The sequence below is a fragment of the Ailuropoda melanoleuca genome, chromosome 19 (genome assembly GCF_002007445.2).
Source record: "Ailuropoda melanoleuca isolate Jingjing chromosome 19, ASM200744v2, whole genome shotgun sequence".
NCBI classification, from domain to species: domain Eukaryota; kingdom Metazoa; phylum Chordata; class Mammalia; order Carnivora; family Ursidae; genus Ailuropoda; species Ailuropoda melanoleuca.
In genome coordinates, this window is record NC_048236.1 from 67,403 (window position 1) to 88,883 (window position 21,481).

At 50.2% G+C, this 21,481-nt stretch overlaps 2 protein-coding genes across 2 annotated transcripts in view; both read left to right on the top strand.

The window, feature by feature from the left end:
• TSPO2 (translocator protein 2) overlaps positions 1 to 308 on the top strand; it is a 2,629-nt gene extending 2,321 nt beyond the window's left edge. Inside the window, exon 4 of the mRNA XM_002929746.4 lies at positions 6 to 308. Coding sequence (XP_002929792.1) covers positions 6 to 206 — 201 coding nt within the window. The 3' untranslated portion in view covers positions 207 to 308. The remainder of the gene's footprint in view (positions 1 to 5) is intronic.
• A 9,656-nt stretch (positions 309 to 9,964) lies between these two features.
• On the top strand, positions 9,965 to 21,408 carry APOBEC2 (apolipoprotein B mRNA editing enzyme catalytic subunit 2). The gene is made up of 3 exons (XM_002929745.4): positions 9,965 to 10,241; positions 18,031 to 18,593; positions 20,993 to 21,408. The coding sequence occupies exons 1-2, from the start codon at positions 10,099 to 10,101 to the stop codon at positions 18,572 to 18,574; spliced, it is 687 nt and encodes a 228-aa protein (XP_002929791.1). The 5' UTR covers positions 9,965 to 10,098; the 3' UTR covers positions 18,575 to 18,593; positions 20,993 to 21,408.
• Positions 21,409 to 21,481: the final 73 nt, after the last annotated feature.

Below are 21,481 nucleotides of genomic sequence, written 5' to 3' on the forward strand. Positions count from 1 at the left end.
CCCAGGCCCTGCTGCACTTGCTGCTGCTGTACGGACTAGTGGTGACCACGGCGCTGATCTGGCATCCCATCAACAAGCTGGCCGCCCTGCTCCTGCTGCCTTACCTGGCCTGGCTCACCGTGACCGCTTCCGTCGCCTACCACCTATGGAGAGACAGCCTCTGTTCAAACCATCAGCCTCAGCCCATGGGGGAGAAGAGCGACTGAGGCACCAGGGGCAGGAGGGGAGGGAGGATGGCCAGGGTAGGGGTAGAAGAGAATGCAGGCAGGGCTGTGGGGCTATTGGGGGGAGAGGGGAGAAGGCGGAGGGGGAGAGGGGGCCAGGGATTGATGAATCCCTGAAGATAACTCAGCCCAGTGTGGTCACTGTCCTGGGTTCCCACGTGCCAATTTCCACTCGATTTCAGAAACGGGAAAGATGGGGGATACTTATTTTATACTTAATATAAATTAATTAATCCTGTATTAATAAAGTAATTTAGTAATATCCATTAATAAACTCCTTTAGAAACTTCGAGGGTATGATGTGAAGTGCCTATCTGGGTACACGAGGCCTGGGGCTGCAGAGCGGAGGGTAGAGCGTCTGCGCATGTGCGGGAGTGCATGTCCGGTGATGCACACGCGAGTGCGAGCACGGCGAGGGGAGGCTGGGCGCGCCCTCTCCGCTCCACTCCCGCGCCCTCCAATAGGGCCGGGATATTTAGGAGTTAGATTTTTCAGTTACCTAGAACACAAAGTCGTTTTGAAAAGTTCTATGAAAGCAAAACGGAAAAGTAGATAAAGTAAAAAAAAAGGATACGAATTATACGTGTCGGGTTTATATATTTTATTTTATTTTAGAATAGTTTAATGTTATTTATTGGATTTTAATTAATATCTATTAACAACAATAATATAATATTTATAATATGTATCGTATTATATTATAGTTATTATAATAATGTTATACTATGGTTATACAATATAATACTGTACTTTATATATGTCATATTAAGACCTTATGCGATTATCTCGGATAAGGAGGATTATAGCTCATTTTTTATTTTTGTTTTCATATACTTTTTTACTATTAATTTTTAAATCAATTAATGACTATTATAATAAGAGAAAACATTGAGAAAAAGAGATGAACCCCTCAGTGCTGGTAAGTGATTCCAGCAGGAATTTCTTGCTCAGACTTCTCTCTTTCTACATCCTCTCATTGGCTTATTTTTGTCTCTTCTCTCCTATTGTTTTCTTTGCCTCTTGTTTCAAGGCCCTGGTGGTAGCAAGGGTAGCAGTGACTGCCCCTGGGGCTGCCTCCGCAAATCCCCAAACAAGGTCAGTTAGAAGATGCAGACACCCTGCATAGGAGCTGTTAAAGATATTGACCACTCTCTAGGGATGGAGCTGGGCATCAGTGTTTTTAAAACTCCCCAGGGCCTCCTGCAGCCCACCTGAGAACCACTACTGGGAGCATTGCAGAGCCACTGGGGAGCTTATTACAAATGCATGCTCCTTAGACCCCACCCGTGACCTGAGAATCAGGACTTTTGGGGTGGGCTCCGGGCATCTTTAGATTGAATAAGCCCCCAGCACTTGTGTTAACGCTCACTAAAATTTGAGAGCACCAGGTATGGATGGTCTCTTGGGGCTCTTTTCACATTGACACCCTGTGTTTCTGTGAGCTGAATTCTGGATGGAGAACCAGCTATGAACTCTCTGGTGGGGGCCAAGGACCACACAGGGGAGAAACCAGGACATCATCATTAGAGGAGATTGGCCCTTTCTGGAACTCACCAAAGGAGAACAAGCAAGAAGGAATCTGCATCCTCCCTGCCTCCAGAAAGGGCATGCTCTGGCCAGCCAGGCAGGTCAGGTACCCCTCACTTTTATGTACCCAGTCCCAGTGCAGCCCAGAGCACAGAGCAGGTGTTCAGATATCTTTACTGATTAGAAAAATGAACACTTCGACCCATTAAAAGAAAATTCTGGCCAACACCCCACCAACACCAGCAGGCTACCCTGGACCCACTGAAAAAGCCTATGTTAGGGGAAGGGTAGGGTCTTCGTAGTTGTTGAAACTTCTCAGGTGGTTCTAATGATCACCCTGATGGAAATAGCTACCAGTGTAGTTCTCAAAGTGTGACCTCCCGGGGCAGTTGCAGGAAGCCTGGACTCCAGCCCTGCTCCAGACCCACAGAATCAGATCATGTTGGGGAAGGAAGACCATACGGTGCAGTGGTTTGCAGTTCTGGCCCTGGAGACAGGCCAGCCTGGGCTTGGTACAGACTGTCATTTACTAACTGGTAACCCAGTGCAACCAACATCACCGTGCTTCATTTTTCTCACCTGTGCAATGGGGTACCCTAGAATTGTCGAGAAGAGATGAGATAATGAGTAAAAAGAGGTCTGGCATGGAGGAAGTGCCTGTTAGCTGTTCTAGGAGGGGAACCTGGAGGCCATGCATGGTTCTGATTCACATTACCCATCCTGGGTAATGGAGACCCATCTTGCTGCAAGACCTCCAGCACTATTTCCCTCACTTCCTAAGAGCCAGGAGAGTGAGTGACCTCCTTCTCCTCAGGTCTGTGGGCTAGCCTGACCAGTGTCACATGCACAAAATGACCGGCTTTTTATGTTGCAGATTCAAGCGGATTTTGTCTTCACCGCAATCAAATTTTCTAAAGCTGCTTTTAGCTGAATTTATAACTTCATTTATATGTGTAACTGTTTTAAACGTAGAAACATAATCTATAAATACCAATTGAGGGTGGGCTCGGAGTTACCACACTGCAGGGGTTCTCATCCCTACTCCACTATCACTGGGTGACCTTAGACAAGTGGACACCCCAGAGCCGTTTGTCATTGTCATTTTCATCATCTCATATAGGCAGTATAAATATTTGCTACTAATTTTATTTGTGTTGCAGGCTAATTCTAGAAGCTTAACTGATGCCCTGAGAAAAGGATTTTCATTGCCCTCCCCAGCACAAGCTGATCCACAAACCCAGGCATTCAGATACCTCCAGTTTTGGACATTGGGCCTAGAAGAAAGCTTGATTTGAATGTTGTTCCAAGCCCTGGAAAAACAAGACTGCCTGATAGGAATGAGCCAAACTAAGGGGTTTCCTCGCTTTGAGCAGAAACAACCAGAATGGGCAGGACTCCAACCACAAGCTCTCATCCTCTGTCCCCAAAGTCATCCTTAAAATTCCCTTCTGCAGGGGTGCCTGGATTAAGCGTCCGACTCTTGATTTCAGCTCAGGTCATGATCTCAGGGTCATGAGACTGAGCCCCAAGTTGGGCTCTGTGATCAGTGCAGAGTCCGCTTGTCCCTCTCCCTTGGCTCTTCCCCGCCTCCCCCCCCCAGTCACATGCTTGTGGCCCTCTCTCTCTCCCTCCTACACTGCTCCTTGGCTCCTGGTTGGGAGCCTTTAATCTCCCATTCTCCCGATCTGTCTGAACCCTTCGTCCTTAAGCCACCCACCTCCCAGTTCTGAGCCCCACCGGGAGCACACACTGCCCTGGGCCCCTCCTAGATTACTGAAGTAACCTAGAGCTGTGTCTGAGTAGAGTCCGAGCTGCCTCCTGTCTTTGCTAGATGTGTCGTGGGGTCCCACCATCCCAGTCATGTGTGCATGCTTCTCTGTCCTTGGGGGCTAGTTTTCCATTCGCCTCTGAGTGGGCACAAGGCATGTGACTATGATCCACTGGGTGGAGGGTGGCAGGGAGGGGGAGATGAGCTCCTCAAGGGCAGTCCATGCCCCAGTGTGTGCAGAGGTGGAGAGCTGCACCAGGTAACATAGCAGCCCCAGAGGGCGGTGGGTACTTTCTATTATATCTCAGTCCCTCTATCCCTCCTTCAAATCCTGCGTTCTTCCTCCCTTTGCCAAGTCTGCAGAGTAGAGCCACACAGGGGCAAGGTGAGGTGGGGAGACCAATACTGGACAATGTTGGGTCCACTGGGCTGGGAGGGAGCAGAGTGCAGGCAGTGTTTTCTCTGGGCATCCCCAGCCCCTCCTCCCCATGGGCAGGTAGAGGTGATGCCCTGGTGGAAGGAAGTGGAAGGCCCCCAGAGTGTTGTCAGGCCTGAGCCAGGGCTCCAAAGTCTTCCTCTGTGGTGGCCACATCCATCCGATCTCCTGGAATTCCCCGGCACCCCAGGCTGAGTTTCAGAGTCCTCCTCTTTCTCGTAGTTCGGGAAGACAAGCACAAGGCCCTTTTCTTTAAGGACTTACAGCTGATCCTCTTTACTGGCAGGCAAGTTACCTATGCACACAAAGCCTGGCTCTGGTTGGGACCCCTTCAGATCTGAACCTCCCTCTTTTACGCTCATGTAGAGTCCCTCAAGGCCCCTTCTCCCCCCCTAGCTTTCAAGGACCCTCTCCCACTTAGGCCCACTCTGCGGACGTGCAAACCGGGACAGGCTCTCTTTGTCACACCCAGGCGCCTCAGTAGTATCTCTTCCAGCCGCATTCGTCCCTCTACTGGCTGTATCTCCAAGATCCCCCAGCCCACACAGAAATTAGCTGCCCACAGGAGCACCAAAGAAACCCCTGTCCCCTCCACTTGCTCCCCACACTGAGCATGCTAAGCACTGAAGTTCTCCTTTTAAAAGTTGATTCAGTTTATTGCTTTCTCCTAGTAGGTTCTTTGGCCCTGCTCATACCCCCTTCAAAGAGGAACAGCCTTAGTCACCTTCAAGTGCATGATTCTTATCAGATCGTTTTCCTCAAAGACTCAAAGTGTCCACCACAGGAGCTGGGCGGTGCCGGGAGTGGCTGCTGGAATGGAGGACCGTGGTGACCAGGACTAAAGTCCCCATGTCACCATTTTCCCCAGGGCAGCATGCTCTGCCTGGCCAGCCAAGCGTTGCGTTCTGCACAGGGCGATATTGAAAACCCTGGCCTGCCCTGTGAGTCTAGTGCCTTCCCTGATCTCAGTCTTAGACGTCTGGGAGACCCTGGGTTCCCTCCCCGCCCCCCCCCACTGCCTGGCCAAATCTCTGGACACCCCATGTTTATGTCAACAGAGCCGTTGCTGGAAGGTGCAGGCTTCTGCTCGCCAGGGGGGTGTCTGGCGCCTGCAGCCCGTTGTTTGTGTACTCGTCTCGGTAGTGACCAAGGGATGGGCATGCCCTGGCTGGGTCTCTGGCGCAACGCGCTGTTGGGGTCCCAGCTGTCCCTGCACATAAAGCACCCACTCCATCAACACGCTCCCGAGGTGTCTTCTTTCACAAAGTGAGAATTTAAACCTTCCCCTGGTGAGGCTTCTATTTTCCACTAGGCTCCTCCTAGCCTGGACTCCCTTCCCAATGAGGGCATCAGGCTGAGACCCAAGGAATAGCCGCGCCTCACCCCGTCCCCTACTCCTCACCCACCTCCAGAATATCGAGTGTTTTCTGAAACGACCCTGGGAAATGGGACCGGGAGACATGCTACAGCTGATCGTGGGCCTAACCCAGCTCCTTCCAGCCACTGCCACCCAGGAAAGAATGGGGCTGCGGCCTGCGGGGACAGATTGGGAGAATTCCCTTTGTGGTTTCCATCCCTACTCACCAGCGGCTTTGTCTTTATACCCGTACCCTCTGCACACACCACACACACACACACACCTATGTACTTGTGTGCGTGCACCCCTCACATACTGATTGCTTCCAAAGCCAAGGTCCCTGAAGAACGCCTTCCTCCCCTTAGACCTCTTCTTGCCCCTCCTTCTTCGGAGCCTGGCCTCGGGGTCCTGGTAGCAGTAGGGGCTGAATGGGGAAGGGGCAACAGCATGACTGGCAGCACACAGCTCTGCTCTCACTAGCTGCGTGACCTTGGCCAAGTCACTTAGCTCTCTGGTCTCAAATTCCTCACCAATAAAATGAAAATACTAGCAGTACCTACCCCAACATCCTCGTGAGGAGTAAAGGGGTTAAGTTACATGACCTGCTTAGACCAGTGTCAGGCCCCCAGGAAGGGCTGTGCTAGTGTCAGTGGTCCCTGTTACTGAATCCCAGGCAGCATAACACAGTTGGAAAAGCCTGGAACTTGGGAGGCTGGCAGACCTGGGTTCAAATTCCAGCACCCCACAGAGTCCTAGTGTGACCTTGAACTAGACACCCTATTTCTCTGTCTCCTCCTCTGCAGAAGGGGCAAAGGGATAGAAACTTACCCGACTGTAAAGGGGCGGGGGGGGGGGAATGCCTGCCCTAAAGAGCATAGTGGCAGCTGCAGGAGGCGGAGCCAAGCTCGGGAACTGATCCCCAGATTAGCTGCTGCACTCTGGGGCCAGCAGGGGAAACTGGCAGGACTTGGAAAGGAGAACCAGGGACCAGCCAGGAACCAGGCCCCCAGGAGGAGCCATAAATAGCCAGAGCTAACTCAGAGGCCCTCCAGGGATGGGGGGCGGGGGCAGGGGCTGGAAAGAAGCCGTGGAAAAGGAAGCTGTCAGTTATCAGTCCAAGTGAGGGCCCAGAGTGCTCTCCCAAGTGTCAAAGGAAAGGGTGTACGTGGGTGTGGTGGGAGCCAGGGCCCACCTCTTCAGAAAGGACCAGCCTGGGTCCACCTCTGTACCACCTCCGACCGTCACTCAGAGTCAGGAGATTTTCATGACACTGTTCATCCTCACACCCACAGGAGCCAGGCTGGTCTCCGCTTCTCATTTCCATCCCTTTGACCATCCTGAGGACAATAACTCAGATGGACGCACTGAGGCCCAGAGACACATAGTGATTTGGCCAGATCACACTGTGAATCAAGGCTGAGTTGAGGACATGAGTATGGATTTATTTGTTCCCTCCCAATGCTGGGCTATACACGACAGCCAAAATATCTGTGCCATATTCCCGGTCCTCGGGCGCCTGGGGGGTTCAGTCAGTTAAGCGTCCTATTCTCGATTTTGGCCCAGGTCATGATCTCGGGGTTATGGGATCGACCCCAGCATTAGGCTCCCTGCTCGGCAGGGAGCCTTCTTCTCCCCCTCTTTTTCTCCCTCTGCCTCTCCCCCCAGCTTGCTTTCTCTCTCTCTAATAAATGAAGAAATCTTGGGGGGTCTGGGTGGCTCAGTGGGGGAAGCATCCGCCTTTGGCTTGGGTTATGATCTCAGGGTCCTTGGATCTAGTCCCGCATCAGGCTCCCTGCTCAGCGGGATCTTCTTCCGCTCCCTCTGCCACTCCCCTCTGCTCGTGTTCTTTCACTCTCTCTCTCAAATAAATAAATAAAATCTTTAAAAAATAATAAATAAATAAATAAATAAATAAATAAATAAATAAATAAAAGAACCTGTCCTCAAGGAGGAAATCTTTCCCACAGGGGGAATAAGTCCCTGAAAGGATCCCTCCTCCTCACTTGCCTGCCCCCAGACCTTTGACTCTTCCTCGGTTGCTCCAAGCCCCTCACTGTGGCTGTGACCTGGAAGTAAGAGAGGGACACACGCCTATACTGCTGTAGACGTGCCTTCATCAGAACATGCTGGGTGCAGCCCTGGAGATAAGAATCATTCTCAGAGAACCTGGACTTAAATCCTTGGTGATCTTGCACAACTCACTTCAGATTCCTGAGCCACAGGTTCCCACTTGCAAACCAAGACCAATAGGACCTGCCCACGTGGGACTGGCATGAGGACTGAGCATGCTAATGCATGCCCAAGGGCCTGCTGAGGATGAAGGCAGGGCCCTGCAGGTGAGGCCGCACCTCGTGCCTCTCTGTGTTCTCGCCATTTCCTACCGTGCCTGGCACCTAGGAGCCCTTGATAAGTGTTGATCAAATAAAAGGAGGAAGGAAACGCTTTGCATTGAAATGTTGTGTGTTGGTGGGATGACAATGAATAATGTGTGTTCGAGATGTATCAGCGATCACCGCCTTTTCTTTGTGGACACAGGCAGTACTACTACAACCCCGTGCTTGACACCCCTGGAAAAAACACCTGAAAAACATAATCACGGGAGAAGTGCTTTCAGTAACAAGCCTATTAGGTAGGGGGACCATATAGCTTATGGTTGATACCAGAGTGCTCTGTGGAGTGAAGGGGGCACTAGTAGTAATTATGCCTGGATGACAGGTAGAAACTATGACCATCCAGGCCGATCTAAATGCTTGGGCCTCTTCCTCACAGGGCCCTGTGCTGCTCAGAATTCTCTGGGGAGAGAGCCCCAAATACTCCAAACTGACCTGACTCCTGTTCCCTAGGCAGACTGTGGAAGGTACCCTCTCTTTCCATCACCGCCACCCAACCCCACTTGGGGCTGGGTTCCAACAGTCCCCAATGTTCTCAGGTTCCTCACTTTCGGCCTCCAGTGACCCTGACCCCAGTCTTCCACTGCCCTGAGAATGGTCTAGAGTGTTGGCACTGCCCCAAACATAAGCACCTGTGGGCTCTGCTAAGCATCCAAGACGTGAACTGCGAAAGTGATCCGTCCGTCTTCCAATGCTGTTTTAGCTCAGGGATTTTTCTAGGGGCTCCAGGTGTCTCTCATTACTTTCACAAGCTTGTAACTGGTACCTGTGCTTCTGCTCTTTCCCACCTTTGGTCTATTCTCAACCACGCAGCCTGGGTGATCCTGTAAAAATATAAGTCAGACCATTGCGTTTTATCTGTTCAAAGACAATAGCTTCCCATCTCACTCAGAAAAAATCAAGGCCCTTGGCAAGTCCATAAGACCCTACCTATCTAGCCCTTATTTATCTCTCTGGCCTCATCTCCTAGGACCCCCCGCTGCACAGGTGTCTGCTTCCTCCTCAAACACACAAGCAATGCTCCCACCTTAGGGCCTTTGTACCTGTTCTTCCTTCCCCTGGGCCATTTGCCCTTTACATAGCATATTTCCCTCACAACCTTCACATCTTCTCTCAGTTGTCTGCTTTTCAAAGTCCTTCCCTGGCCACTCTATAAAAACACTACTCCACCCCTTGACATTTCTGTTCCCCTTACCTGCCTTCTCTCCTTAGCACTTAGCATCAGCAAATAGACCAGATAGATAGATAGATCGCTTGTTTATTGTCCAACCCCTCAAGCTCTGTGAGGGCAAGGATTTTCATTTGTTTTGTTCTGTGCCATATCCCAGTACCTGAAACAGCACCTGGCATACAGCAGATGCTCAACAAATATTTGTTAAACGAATAAAGGACTGACTGAGAGCAAACATAGCATGGAGGGCGAATGTTTGGCCTCTGGAGTAAAAAGGCCGGAGTTCGAATCCTGCCTTTGCCACTTGCAGGCTGTATGGCCTTAGGAAAGGCCCTGAACCAGCCTTTCTGTGAGTCCCAGTTCCCCCACATGACACATGGGATGATACGGATTGCCTCCAGTGACTGTTGAGAGCATTAAGTCTGATTTCACATGCAAACCACAAAACTCACTGGCTGTCCTCTTTCAAAACCTCTGAGCTTGTAGATGTCAGTATTGTTACTACTGAAGGTTCAGGAACCAACATAGCATTATTTGTAACAGGGCAAATTAGCATCTGGTCCCTTTAAGTAACAACTCACAGTTTCTTTCCAAATTGGAAGTGCTTATCCTACCGCGTCTCAGGACCCTCCTTTCCTGAACCCACATCTCCCCACATCACGGGGCAGGGGTTCCTCTGCAAGCACCCCGTTCAACACAAACCTCGTCCTGCTTGCGCCTCTGAGAGCGTCTCTCCTAAATCTCAGAATGCCCACCCTCGGTCCCATTCTCCATCCCCCCAGTGGAGCTGGAAAGGTTGCAGGGGAAACAGAGGGAAGGATAGAAGGTGGAGGGAGAGGGTATGAATATATGTGTGAGCCGGGGTGGGGGGTTGGAGGGAGAGCAGGCCTCTCCGTCTCCACCTGCCAGCCTCCTGTCTTTGACTACTGATAAATAGGGGATACTAGTGGCCAGATTTTCCACTCCCCCCCCATCCCGGCACCCACTGTCACTCAATTAAAAAAAGATAGAGGGCAACGGCCTGGGGGAGGGGCAGAGGGCTCCAGTTATAAAGCCTGTGTGGCCCGGAGGTGAGAACACTAAGCCTGGCCAGCCCAGTCCTCTTCCCATCGTCCCCAGGCAGATTTAGCTGCTGACAGCTGCTTGGGACTCTGCTGCCAGGCCCTGGCCCTGGGAACTCACTGCCTCTCCCCTATCTCAGTGACCGCGGAGCCATCACCCCTCCATGGCCCAGAAAGAAGAGGCCACTGCCGCCACTGCGGCCGCTGAGCCAGCTGCTTCCCAGAATGGTGAGGATCTGGAAAACCTGGATGACCCTGAGAAGCTGAAGGAGCTGATTGAACTGCCTCCCTTTGAGATTGTCACAGGGTGAGACCTGGGTGTGGGCCGGGGGTCTCCTCCCTAGAGGAGCGTGGGGGGGGGCAGGCTGGGGGAATTCAGGGCGGTAATAGTAGGGGTCAGGGTCGCAGTCCTGCCACAGCGAGACTCCCGTGCATGGTAGGGGCTGCAGTGGGTACAGCTGCAAATCTCTCTTGGCCTCTCAGGGGACACCTACCACCCCCTCTAACCAGGGGTAGGTAATAGCAGCTCCTCGGAGGCAAGGCCCCAGAGAATGAAACCACCGCTCAGGCCTCCTGGTAGCGGGCTGTCACCCGTGTCTCTGGGTACGGGCTGTCCAGTCCCAGCGAGTTGGGTAAGGACATGAGATGACACAGACACATTTAAATGTGGCCCCAAAGTACCTCCTCCGTTGACTCGTCTCTCTGCTGCTGAGTGGGCCTATCCTCTCTGTATGGCTCTCACTCCTTCTCTAGAGTTTCTCTCCGGAGCGGAAGATCCTCAGACAGGGAAAACAGATCCACCCTTTCCCCAGGCCTTTCCCAGTGAGTGAGAAGCATTTTTTTCCTTATTGAATCAAGTCTACCCAGGGGTTCTCCACACCCACCCCCAGGGCAACAGTAGTTACAGAGCCGGTAACAGTCCAGGGCCAGGAGCTTCTGGGCAGAAGAGGTAGTCCGCCCTTGACCAAGACCCAAGGAAGAACAAGGACCCTGAGAAAAGGGTCTCCATGCCCCTAAGAGAGGCCTACACAGAGGGTCCCTCTGTCTTGTCCAGATTATGCCATCTCCAGGAATAAAACCAAGTTGTCCTTCTTCCTCTTCTCTCTCTGTTCCTTTTGCAAAAGACCTGGGCAAATTTCGTCAGCCAAGAATAAGAAGGGGATACGGAGGGCCGCATTGCCTCCCTCAGCCCCAAGGCTTCCTTGATGGGAGTCTCCTGCAATGCCCACGGGCAGAGTAAGGTCCACACTAGGAGAAATTTCAGGAAGAATGTAGGCATGATGTCCTCAGAGGGCAGAGAAGCCCTGGGTGGCCCTCCGGACTTGCCGTTTCAAGCTTGGCAAGTGATTTTCCAGCCCTGGCCTGTTTTATCATTTGTAACATGAGGAAGTTAAACTAAGTTGATCCCTAAGGTCCCTTCCAGCTCAGACATTTTCTGATTTCTAAAAACACCTGAGGGAAAAATGCACCCTAGTTCCTGAGGGAAGGATTCAGGCAAAAGCCTGGAACGTGCGTTCGCCCCTGCCCAACCGATGAATGTCACCCTTACCCTGATTACAGAAGCAGCAGAGCACAGATTAATATGGACCTCGGGAGAGCCGAGGGCGACCAGGCCAGGAAAGTCTGCAATTCCAGTGCCTCTCTGTGGAAGGAGAGCCTTTTCTTCACCCCTAAGCCTGCTGGTCCATGCTGCCCTTGGTCACACCCAGACACGCGCACACCCACTCTGCGTGGTGCTGTGACCTCCCAGCACAGGGGCAGGATAGGTCCAGAACAGAATTAGACTATGTTCTGTTGAACTTGCTTTGGGGTCCTAAGGGTCAAATCCTCTGACGCAACTTACATTCGTCCAGGGCTTAATAATCACCACATAGGTGCACATGCGTGAGCCCTTCAACCCTCAGCACAATGCCAGGAGAGGGGTTTACATTATTGCCACTCTACAGATGGGGAAACTGAGTCAGGCAGAGGGGTGATTTGTTCAAGACCACAGAACCAGTAAGTAGCTGGGGCCTTCTTCTGACTCCAGCCAAGTGTTCTTTCCACGGGTCTCTTAGTCATTCCGGGTCCCGACTTCCCAAACAGGGTTTCACCTATCTCCCTCGGTGACGTAGTGGAGCTCGGACGCTTCTCTGACCCAAGGCTCAGAAAAAGAGGAGCGGCAGGGCCGTTTTCTGGGTGCTCTGAGAGTAGTCCAGGAGGGAGTGTTTCCTGGCCGCAAGTAACAGCTGTGGAGATCTGTCTCCTGGGCCCCTCTGGGTAAACAGTTGGCTTAAAATAGCCCAGAGGTGTGGCTGTCTGTGCAGTGACAGGATGAGGGAACAGCTTTCCCTTCCTTTCCTCTCCAGATGCCCTGGCATCAAGGGGTCGGCAAAGCAGCTCCCCTCCTAGCCTAGATGCCCAGAGGGGATGGGTCTGTCTCTACCGCTCCTTAGTTTGGGGCTGCAAACTAGCAGAAGAGTGGGCAGCTTTCTGGGAAATAGTCTGAGGTGAAGAGGGCATACCAGGTAGGAATAAAGAGACATGCCCCACTTGTCGTGATTCTGGCCTGACTAGGGCACTCCGGATAGAAAGCAGACCTAAGAACCTTAACAAAATCACATGGTAGACAGTGCTAGAAAAGGTCTAAAACTGCAGTGGTGGGCCGAAGCCAACTCATGATGACTGAGAATCAGTTGTGCGCATCTCTTTCCAACGTTGCGTTCAGTGGCTTCACGTTGGTTTCTTGAAATCTCCATAGTAGGAGTGTTTACAGAGATCAGCAAACTTTAGAAATCAGGATTTTCCATCCTTCCTTCCTTCCTTCCTTCCATCCTTCCTTCCTTCCTTCCCTCCCTCCTTCCTCCCTCCCTCCTTCCTTCCTTCCTTCCTTCATTCATTCCTTCCTTCCTTCCTTCCCTCTCTCCCTCCTTCCTTCCTTCCTCCCTCCCTTCCTTCCTCCTCTCTCCCTCCCTCCCTTCCTGTCACAGAGCTGGGTGTTAAACCAGCACACCAAGGAAAGAGAGAACCCTCTAAACAGGAGAGGAAAAGTAGAGAGGGCTCAGCTTTGGTTGTGCTTAAAACTGAGCTCTGATGGGGTAAGATCTGAGGTCCAGAGAAGACACCACCCAACAGCACTAGGTTTAATTTCTTGAGTGCTGACCATTGCCCAAACTCTGAGAGGTTGGATTACTCAACCTATCTTCCAGATGAGGAAACCAAGTCTCAGAGGGATGAGTAATTTGCCCAAAGCTAACGGATGCAGTAGGGCATAAACCCCAGGACTGTCTGACTCCAAATCACCACACTGCATCTAAAAAAAAAAAAAAAGCCATAAATGGGAGACTTTTTATATTCAACAAATATTTACCAACTAGGAATCATTTATTTGCTGCCCATTTTCCCCACTAGTATTTAACTTCCATGAGGACAGGGACTTTGCCTTTTAACTGCTTTATCCCTAGCACCAAGAAGAGTGCCTAGCTCCTAATAGATACTTGTTGAATAAATAAATGAACTAATGAATGAACACCTATTGTATGGTAGGCTCTCTGCCAGGCATTAGGATAAGGAACTAATTGTGGGCAGGGCTTCTGGGAGGAGAGCCCTTCAGGATATGGGAAGAGCCCACAGTGCGCGGCACAGAAGAGAATTCCACAAGTCCATGCCTGCCTCTCAACTCGGCGTGCTTTAGGGAAGCTCTGGGACACCGGAATTAGTTGTCTTCTCATCCTTCCATCCCAGTGATGAGCGAATATGGCTCTACCTAGCAGGACCCCTGGCTGTGTGTTTGTGTGTGCTTGTCTCTAGCCGTGTTGTGTATGATTTTGCATCACGTGGAACCTGCTAGCAAAGAGATTGGTGTGGAAGACAGATAAATGGCACAGGCTGTGACTGTCCCTTTGACTGCTTCTTTGACTACCAGTAGTTTACTCTGTTCACATGGGGAACATGGAGAGGACGTGCAGGGTTCCAAGGAGAAGGGACAGCAAGGAGTGGGGGCCTTTGACTCGGCTGTTAACTGCCACGAGCCTCTCACACCTCACCCGTGGCTCCAGACCCTGCTGGTGAGGCTTGTTCTGGAAAGCATAGAAGACAGCCACTGACTCTGGCACCCTGGCCTCCACTGAGGCTGGGGTAAGGTCAGAGCTCCCGGTGTGAAGACAGTGCCTCCCAGGGGAAAAGCAGGGGCTCAGGGCTTGTCTAGGGCAGAATCCCATCCAGCATGGCAACCCAGGAGCCAGCAGCCTGGCAAAGCCCATCTGGGTTCTAGGAAGTCAGGCTGTTAGAACTCTCTGCTTCTTTCCTCATTCTGCCTGGACCCACTCCTCGGCATCCTCTTGGCAAGGGGTCTAGAAAAGGGAGAAGGAGACCAAAACCAGCACTTCGGCCTCTTCTGAGCAGATCATGAGAGATCTGGCGAGGAAAGCTGAAACAAGTCAACGCTCCATGACCTGCGCGTATATTTTTCCACTCCATGGATCATTTTGGAGCAAATGTTTCATCTCAGACCAGCCTCTACTGCCTTCCAGGTTGCTCTCTTTCACCGTACAGATTTATGCTTAGGGAGCGCAAATATTTTTTCAATGTGAGTGAGAAAAATATATATATTGCATTTATTCACATCCCTTCTCCCTTCATCAAGTCAACCATGTTCCAAATGGTCTTTCCTAGAGATTAGGATTCTTGGTTTCCTGCCTAGAGAATTTCAAGGCCCAGGAGCCTGGGTCTCAGCAGATGAAGTGTGAGTAACCTGTCTGCAGAAAGTATGAGGAAGTGGTGCTTGAAGAGGTGCGGGGAGGCGGAGGTATAACCCTGTTGGGTTTTGTGCATGAAGGTGTGACCGAGCCCCGGTGAAGAAATCTGCTACCAGCATGTTTCTCCCGACCACCACTCCAGCACATGGGCACAGTCCCATTTCAGCAGGGAAACACCTGCTGGGGGCAAGAGTAAGGGTAGTAAGTCACTACAGTAATCAGGCATCACGCTACTAGAAAAAAAAAAAAAGATGTTTGTGATTATCTAAGAAATTAGTGTCACTGTTTCCTTTCTTCCCCTAGCAGACATAACACTGTTGACTTATTTTATGATTCTATAAAATCACCTGAAATGACCATATTGTCTAGCTGCCTGGAGAGATTTCAGACCCTTTCCTCCTCTGTTCTCCCGGTTCCTCTCCAGGGCCTGGCTGTTTCAGCCTGTGGGAGGCCCAAAGAATTTCATTTGACCTTTATGCTCCTTCTGGAAAACCAAGAAGCCCATTGAGAAGCCAAGTAAGCCCAGATTTTGAGCAAGCCCAAAGGAAAGACTGGGAGCCAAGACCCTCCCTGACTTTCCTTTGCCCCTTGAAAGTATTTCCCTTCCTTAGGCACCTAGTCCAGAAGGCCCTGCTGAGGCCTGGAGTAGACTACAGGGCTGCCGGCCAGAGGGGTGGGAAACTGGTATTTGTAGGGAGGTGAACTTTCTTCCTCTCCCTTGGGTTTCAGGTTTCTCTGGGTCCCCTTCTCTTGCAAAGGGAAGAGGAAGAGGGGAAAACATCAGCTTAAGAGAGGCTGGGACAAGCGGGAGCCAGCCAATTTGCAATGGTATGCTGGGCCAAATTCATGCTCTTGGCTGGGCTATATTTGGCAAAGCTGGAGCAATGGTTTTGGGGGCTCCAGAATGAAACCCGAGGGGCCACACAGGCAGCTTTGGGGAAGCCCCCAGTCAACCACACAGTCATGAATACTTCCAAGGGTTTCGCCTGAGAATCCATCTGGCAAAAGGTCTTGAAGAGCATAAAGTGTGTGCACAAGAAAGGTAAGCTCTGTGCTTTTCGGGAGAAAAAAAAAAAAAAAAAGCCATTCCAGGAAGGGAAGGACCATTTAGCAACGGGTAAAATCCAGGAGTGGTCTTGTAGGGTGACTTTAACTGGGGAGAGCTCAGTATAAGTGAACTCCCAACAGGGATTGAAACAGGAGAGGGGAATCATCAGGCCATCCATTCTTCTGAAATGTTAAGTAAATAATAAACACATCCAACTAGGGACAGAGGGGTTTAGAGAGCTAAGTATAGAACCTGAAGGAATCCTGGGCCAGGTCCTCAAACACATCCATCTCCACAGTGGAAACTTAACTTGACAGCAAGAGATATGGAAACCTGGGTGGAGACAATTTTGTGATGGGGGCGGGGAGTACTGCAGAGGAACAGCTAATGTTTACTCAGCTCTTTGTCAACTGTGGCTTATCCCTAAGAAGCCAAGGTCCTGGGACACCCGGGAATTCCCTGTAGCCTTGGGAGTCAGAAAGGGAAGGCATGTAGAGAAGTAACAGTGGAATCAATGGTTGCCACAGGGTATCCTCCGGGGCAACTGCAGAGATTACCTTTATTAAAATTATTTATTTACTTATTTCTTTTTAGAGGGAGCACATGAGCAGGGATGGGGGTGAGGAAGGGAGAGAAGCTGAGGGAGACGGAGAGAGAGAATCTCAAGCAGGCTCCCCCCTGAGCATGAAGCCCATCAGGACCACCCAGAGAACTCTACAAATGTCAATGCTTGGGCCCCACACCAACCCAATGAAATCAGAACGTCTGGAGGGGAGCCCAACGTGGGGTTCGATCCCACAACCCCAAGATCACGACCTGAACCAAAACCAAGAGTTGGACTCTTAACCTACTAAACCACCCAAGCACCCCAGAGAATATATTTTTTTCAAAAAGAAAGCATTCAGCCTCCCCAAGCCAGTACTCAATCCCCTTCTCTCCTGTGACATTTTCAATCTCTCCTGTGAAAGCCTCCTCGTTCTCCTTGGCCTCCACACCTGCAAAAAGGCTTCCCTATTTTAGAAAGAGGTGCAGACACACATAATAGAGATACAATCAACTCGGGTGCCCTCTTTACCCTCTTTCCTTTGCTCTCTCCTCCTACTTACTACTGAACTTTCTCCCAAACCTGTCCTTTTTCTGCTGGTTTCATTTCCTAATCATCCATCCCACCCTCGAGCCACTGAACATCGTCATCCCCAAGTCAGGTGTCCTAAGACACCAAATGGGCTTGCTTAAGTTCAGGCTTTTCCCCAGCCTCGCTCTATCTGCCTAAAGACACCATGTCATCTCCCATGGACGTCACTTTCATTACGTCTTTCTTTATTCAAGAGCCTGTAACAATTCTCTGTTGCCTCCTGAATAAAGGCTAAACGTTCGAGAACCTTTGTCCCACGTATTCCACGCTCCCTACACGTTTTAAATGAGCAGTTTTCGAATGCTCTTAGCTAGAGTCGAGCTGCTCGATTAGAACCATCTGGAGGGCAGAGGCCACGTCTTTAATGATTTTGAAACGACTCAATACTACTACACAAGCTCTATCGTGTCAAGGTTCTCTCGGGTAATCTGACCTCAAAGATAAAAACACTCTTGGACGCTTATCGTGTGACAACTCTTTCACCTGCGGGAAAAGCCGGACTTGAGAAACAGTCACTGGGAGAGGGTGGCACTGAGTGGTGGGCCGCGCCACGCCTAAGATACGTGAGCCATGAGTGGCAGGGAAGAGAAATGGAAGCTGGAAAGGCTCTGCAAAATCTTCGTCTTGCTCTATCAGGAGAAATTTGATAGGCTTGCTACTTTGTAATAGGACTATTGGAAACTGCTTTTCCAAACTGTCCATCTATTAGAATCAATTGGAGAGTTGTTGTTGTTGCTTTTTAATGCTGGTCCCTGGGCCCCCTCCAGACGTTCTGATTTCATTGGGCTGGTGTGGGGCCCAGGCATTGACAGGTGTAGAGTCCTCTGGGTGGTTCTGCCGTGTGGCCAGGTGAAGGAGCGACTGATTTAGAAATGTAGGAGTGCGTTGTGCGTGAGAGGGATGGTGGAGTGCTCGGAGACCCTCCCTGTTGGGGTGACCAGCACGCGTACGTACAAATGCTCTCCTCTCCTCCAGATATACCCTCCTGGATTCCGTCCTGCCCCCCTCCTTCTTTTGCCCCTGATGTTAGCCTAGGCAAGCCCTGCTTTGATAGGAAGGGCCAACGCGTCCCCGAGGCGCAGAGTTCGGAGAGCCACCTGCTCCAGGCTGGTCCGAGGAACAGGGAGAGCTCATCCCTCTCTCTTCTCCCCTGTCCCTCTGCCCCCTCGACCCCCAGGGAGCGGCTGCCCGTCAACTTCTTTAAGTTTCAGTTCCGGAACGTGGAGTACAGCTCCGGGCGCAACAAGACCTTCCTGTGCTACGTGGTTGAAGCGCAGGGCAAGGGAGGCCAGGTGCAGGCCACGCGGGGGTACCTGGAGGACGAGCACGCCGCGGCCCACGCCGAGGAGGCCTTCTTCAACACCATCCTGCCCGCCTGCGACCCGGCCCTGCGCTACACCGTCACGTGGTACGTGTCGTCCAGCCCCTGCGCCGCCTGCGCCGACCGCATCGCGCGGACCCTCGGCCAGACCAAGAACCTGCGCCTGCTGATCCTGGCGGGGCGCCTGCTCCTGTGGGAGGAGCCCGACGTGCGGGCCGCCCTGCGCAGGCTGGCCGAGGCCGGCTGCCGCCTGCGCGTCATGAAGCCCCAGGACTTCGAGTACGTCTGGCAGCAGTTCGTGGAGCAGGAGGAGGGCGAGCCCAAGGCCTTTGAGCCCTGGGAGGACATTCAGGAGAACTTCCTGTACTACGAGGAGAAGTTGGCGGACATCCTCAAGTAGGCCGCCGGGCCAGCCTCACGTGAGTCCGGCGCCACCGCTGCGTGCCCAGCTTCCCGCGGGTCGAAGGCTGCAGGGCAGGTGGACCGAGTGGTCCGCTTGCTTTGCGCGCTTCTCTGCCTTTGGCCGGCTATAAAAACATTTTAGGAGGTCCCGTTTCCTTTTCTCTTTCCTCTCAGTTCTCCTCCCTAAACCCTTTTCGCTTCTACCCTTTTGTGTCAAACGAACTTGGAGTACTCAAGGTTGCTAGGAATCCGGAAGCTTTGGTGACACAGGGTGACTTGCCGTGGTCAGATGTGGATGGTGCAGGGACCTGTTACTCGACAGCGGACTCCCCTAAGCATGCCCCCACGGCCGCGAGTCCAGACTTACTAACTCTGGACACCTTCGGGATGCCCTCCTCCCACCCCCCATTTGCAATCTTACCCTTCCAGCGCCCTGTAAGGGAGGTTTTTCATTCCTTCAGGGACAATTGTTTTTCATTTTTGGTACTTTTGAAAGTCCCCAAGCAGATTTGTATTCAACTTATTGATTGATTGATTGATTGATTGATTGCCAGAGATGCTTTCATGTTTTCAAACAAATGGTTCTGCTTTGAATGAGACCAATAATTTGTGTGAATGTATAATGCAAGGACATTTTCCTTACTTTGAGAAGACCTCAGCAGAACTGATAGAAAAATGCTGAATTCAGGAATGGGGATATCACAGCAACAAGTTCTTTTATGCAGGAATGTTGAAAGGGTTAAAAAGATGTTTGTAAATTAGCAGCTCGGAAGTAGCCTCCTACAACATCCAGATGTGATCTGAGAACTGGAAGTAAAGATTAGCTATTTAAGCAAACAATTAGGACACAATTAAGGCCAATTTGGCCTCTTGCTGAGGGTAAATTAGTCTCTCACAGAAACAGGCCGATTGCCCTCAGGAAAGAGGGTAAAGGATCCTTCACTAACTTTTTTTGAGTTTGGTCTGATCTAGTTTGTTCCCGCAGAAATGCTACAACCAAGTCCCCGCCCAAGGCCTGAGTTACTCATCAAAATCTTCCAGAAACGGAGAAAGGGTCTTTACCACCCTCTTCTTCAACTTTAATTCTGGAACAATTCACTTATTAATAAAACATAAAGCAGCATGCTTCCATGAAGCTATTCAATTTATTTCTCGTCTCTCTCACTCTTAAGAGAAGAGGTGGCTTCACAGACACGTTTTGGGAACTATCAGTGTTCTGGAGCTTGATGTTGGCAGGTGTCTGCTATTACACACGCACACGGGGTGCCTGATAATTCTCCAGCTGAGCATTCGCCAGTCTGAGAAGACGCGATTTTCAGCCATTTCTTACAAAAAGCAGTACCTATTAATTGATTTCAGTGGGAAGATGGTCAGGTAATGCCACGTTGTACTACGCTCGCATAAAATAAGACACCACTCTGAGTGGTGGTGAGGAGTGGTAAAAACAGATTTTTAAGGGTGACCTCTGAAAATACAAAATTAACTTTTAAATTACTTGAAGATTTTACTAGTGTAGGTATTATCACTGTAATTATAAACCCCTCTCAGACTCTCCAGAATGATGACTGCTAGCTTAATCTTAACTATAGTATACTTTCTTTTTAAACACCTTTCAGAGCCATGGGCCGCTTCTTCCAGCTGCCTACCCATCAAGTCCTCAGAGATGTGTGTGTATGTGTGTGTGTGTGTGTATTGTTTTTTTCCAGTAAGTTGAATAATTAGATAGCTAAATCTGCTATAAAAATTAAACATTTCAAGGAGGATTAAAAGGAGCTTTTAATTTTAGATAATTGAGGGTTGTATCTTATGCTAATCTAAACGGAAGTAAAATAGATTAATCAGTTTGAGGGAAAAGTCCATTTCCAAGTCAAATTATTTTTAAATAAAATCTTATTGGACATGTTCCACACTATAAGCCTCCTTCCGTTAGTGTACATAACCGTATTATCTGGACCCATTAATGTGCTTCCCTGTACTCTTGAGTTATTCATGTTCCTGAAGGGAAAGGTTAAAGTGTACCAAGTTAAAAAAAAAAAAAATTGGTATGAAATCAAGTTGTAATCTAAAAGCCCAAATGACAGCTCTGCTTAATTAAAATACTAAGAAATGGGCACTTGTTAAAGAAAATTTGCCTTATATTTCTTATTCCATCTTTTTTAAAATGACAGAATAGGATTTAATTATATATTTAACTCAAGAGTTAAAGTAGGTATCTTCTGGGTTTTCCCTGTGTGAACCACACCAAAACATGAACGCAACACACCTAACGCTGAGTAAAGCAGAAATCACAGGAGACTATGGGGGAGAAATTCAGACTTGCTCAGAGGGCACATAGAAACCCTAGCTCAGAAGACAACTCATCATTGTTTTGGGCCTGCAGAGCTCTCAGTAACATCCTTTCTGTTTTCTCACTAAGGTCTGCCTGCTGCCACCAGGAGACAGCAGTGACATGTATGGCCATCTGGGACATGCCTGACATCCCAATACCACTTGAGCTGGACAACATTGGACGCCAACCAATCCTAGTGCACAGGTCCTCCGAGGACTCTAAATATACTGCTCATGCTGTAAATCATTTAAGCCATGGCTCTCCCTAAGGCTGCTCTTGGAAAAGAGGAAAATGAGTTGCAAAGAAAGAAATGGCAGCCATATACAGGCATCTGTGGGGCAGAAGGGCCTAATTATTCCCCCAAATGGGTTGCTTAAGGCAAAGAACCTCAGACCCAAGGTCTGGGCAGATCTCTGAAGTATGTCCAGAAATGCGTTTTATGTGAAGTTGGATTTTTTTTTAAGAAAGAAAAATAGCAACATTAATAAAAGAACTGGTGTGATTTTTGTGAGCAGGTTTTTTAAGGAACTTAGACATTTAGAAATTACTACGAACAGTGAACAAGTCCTAGGAATA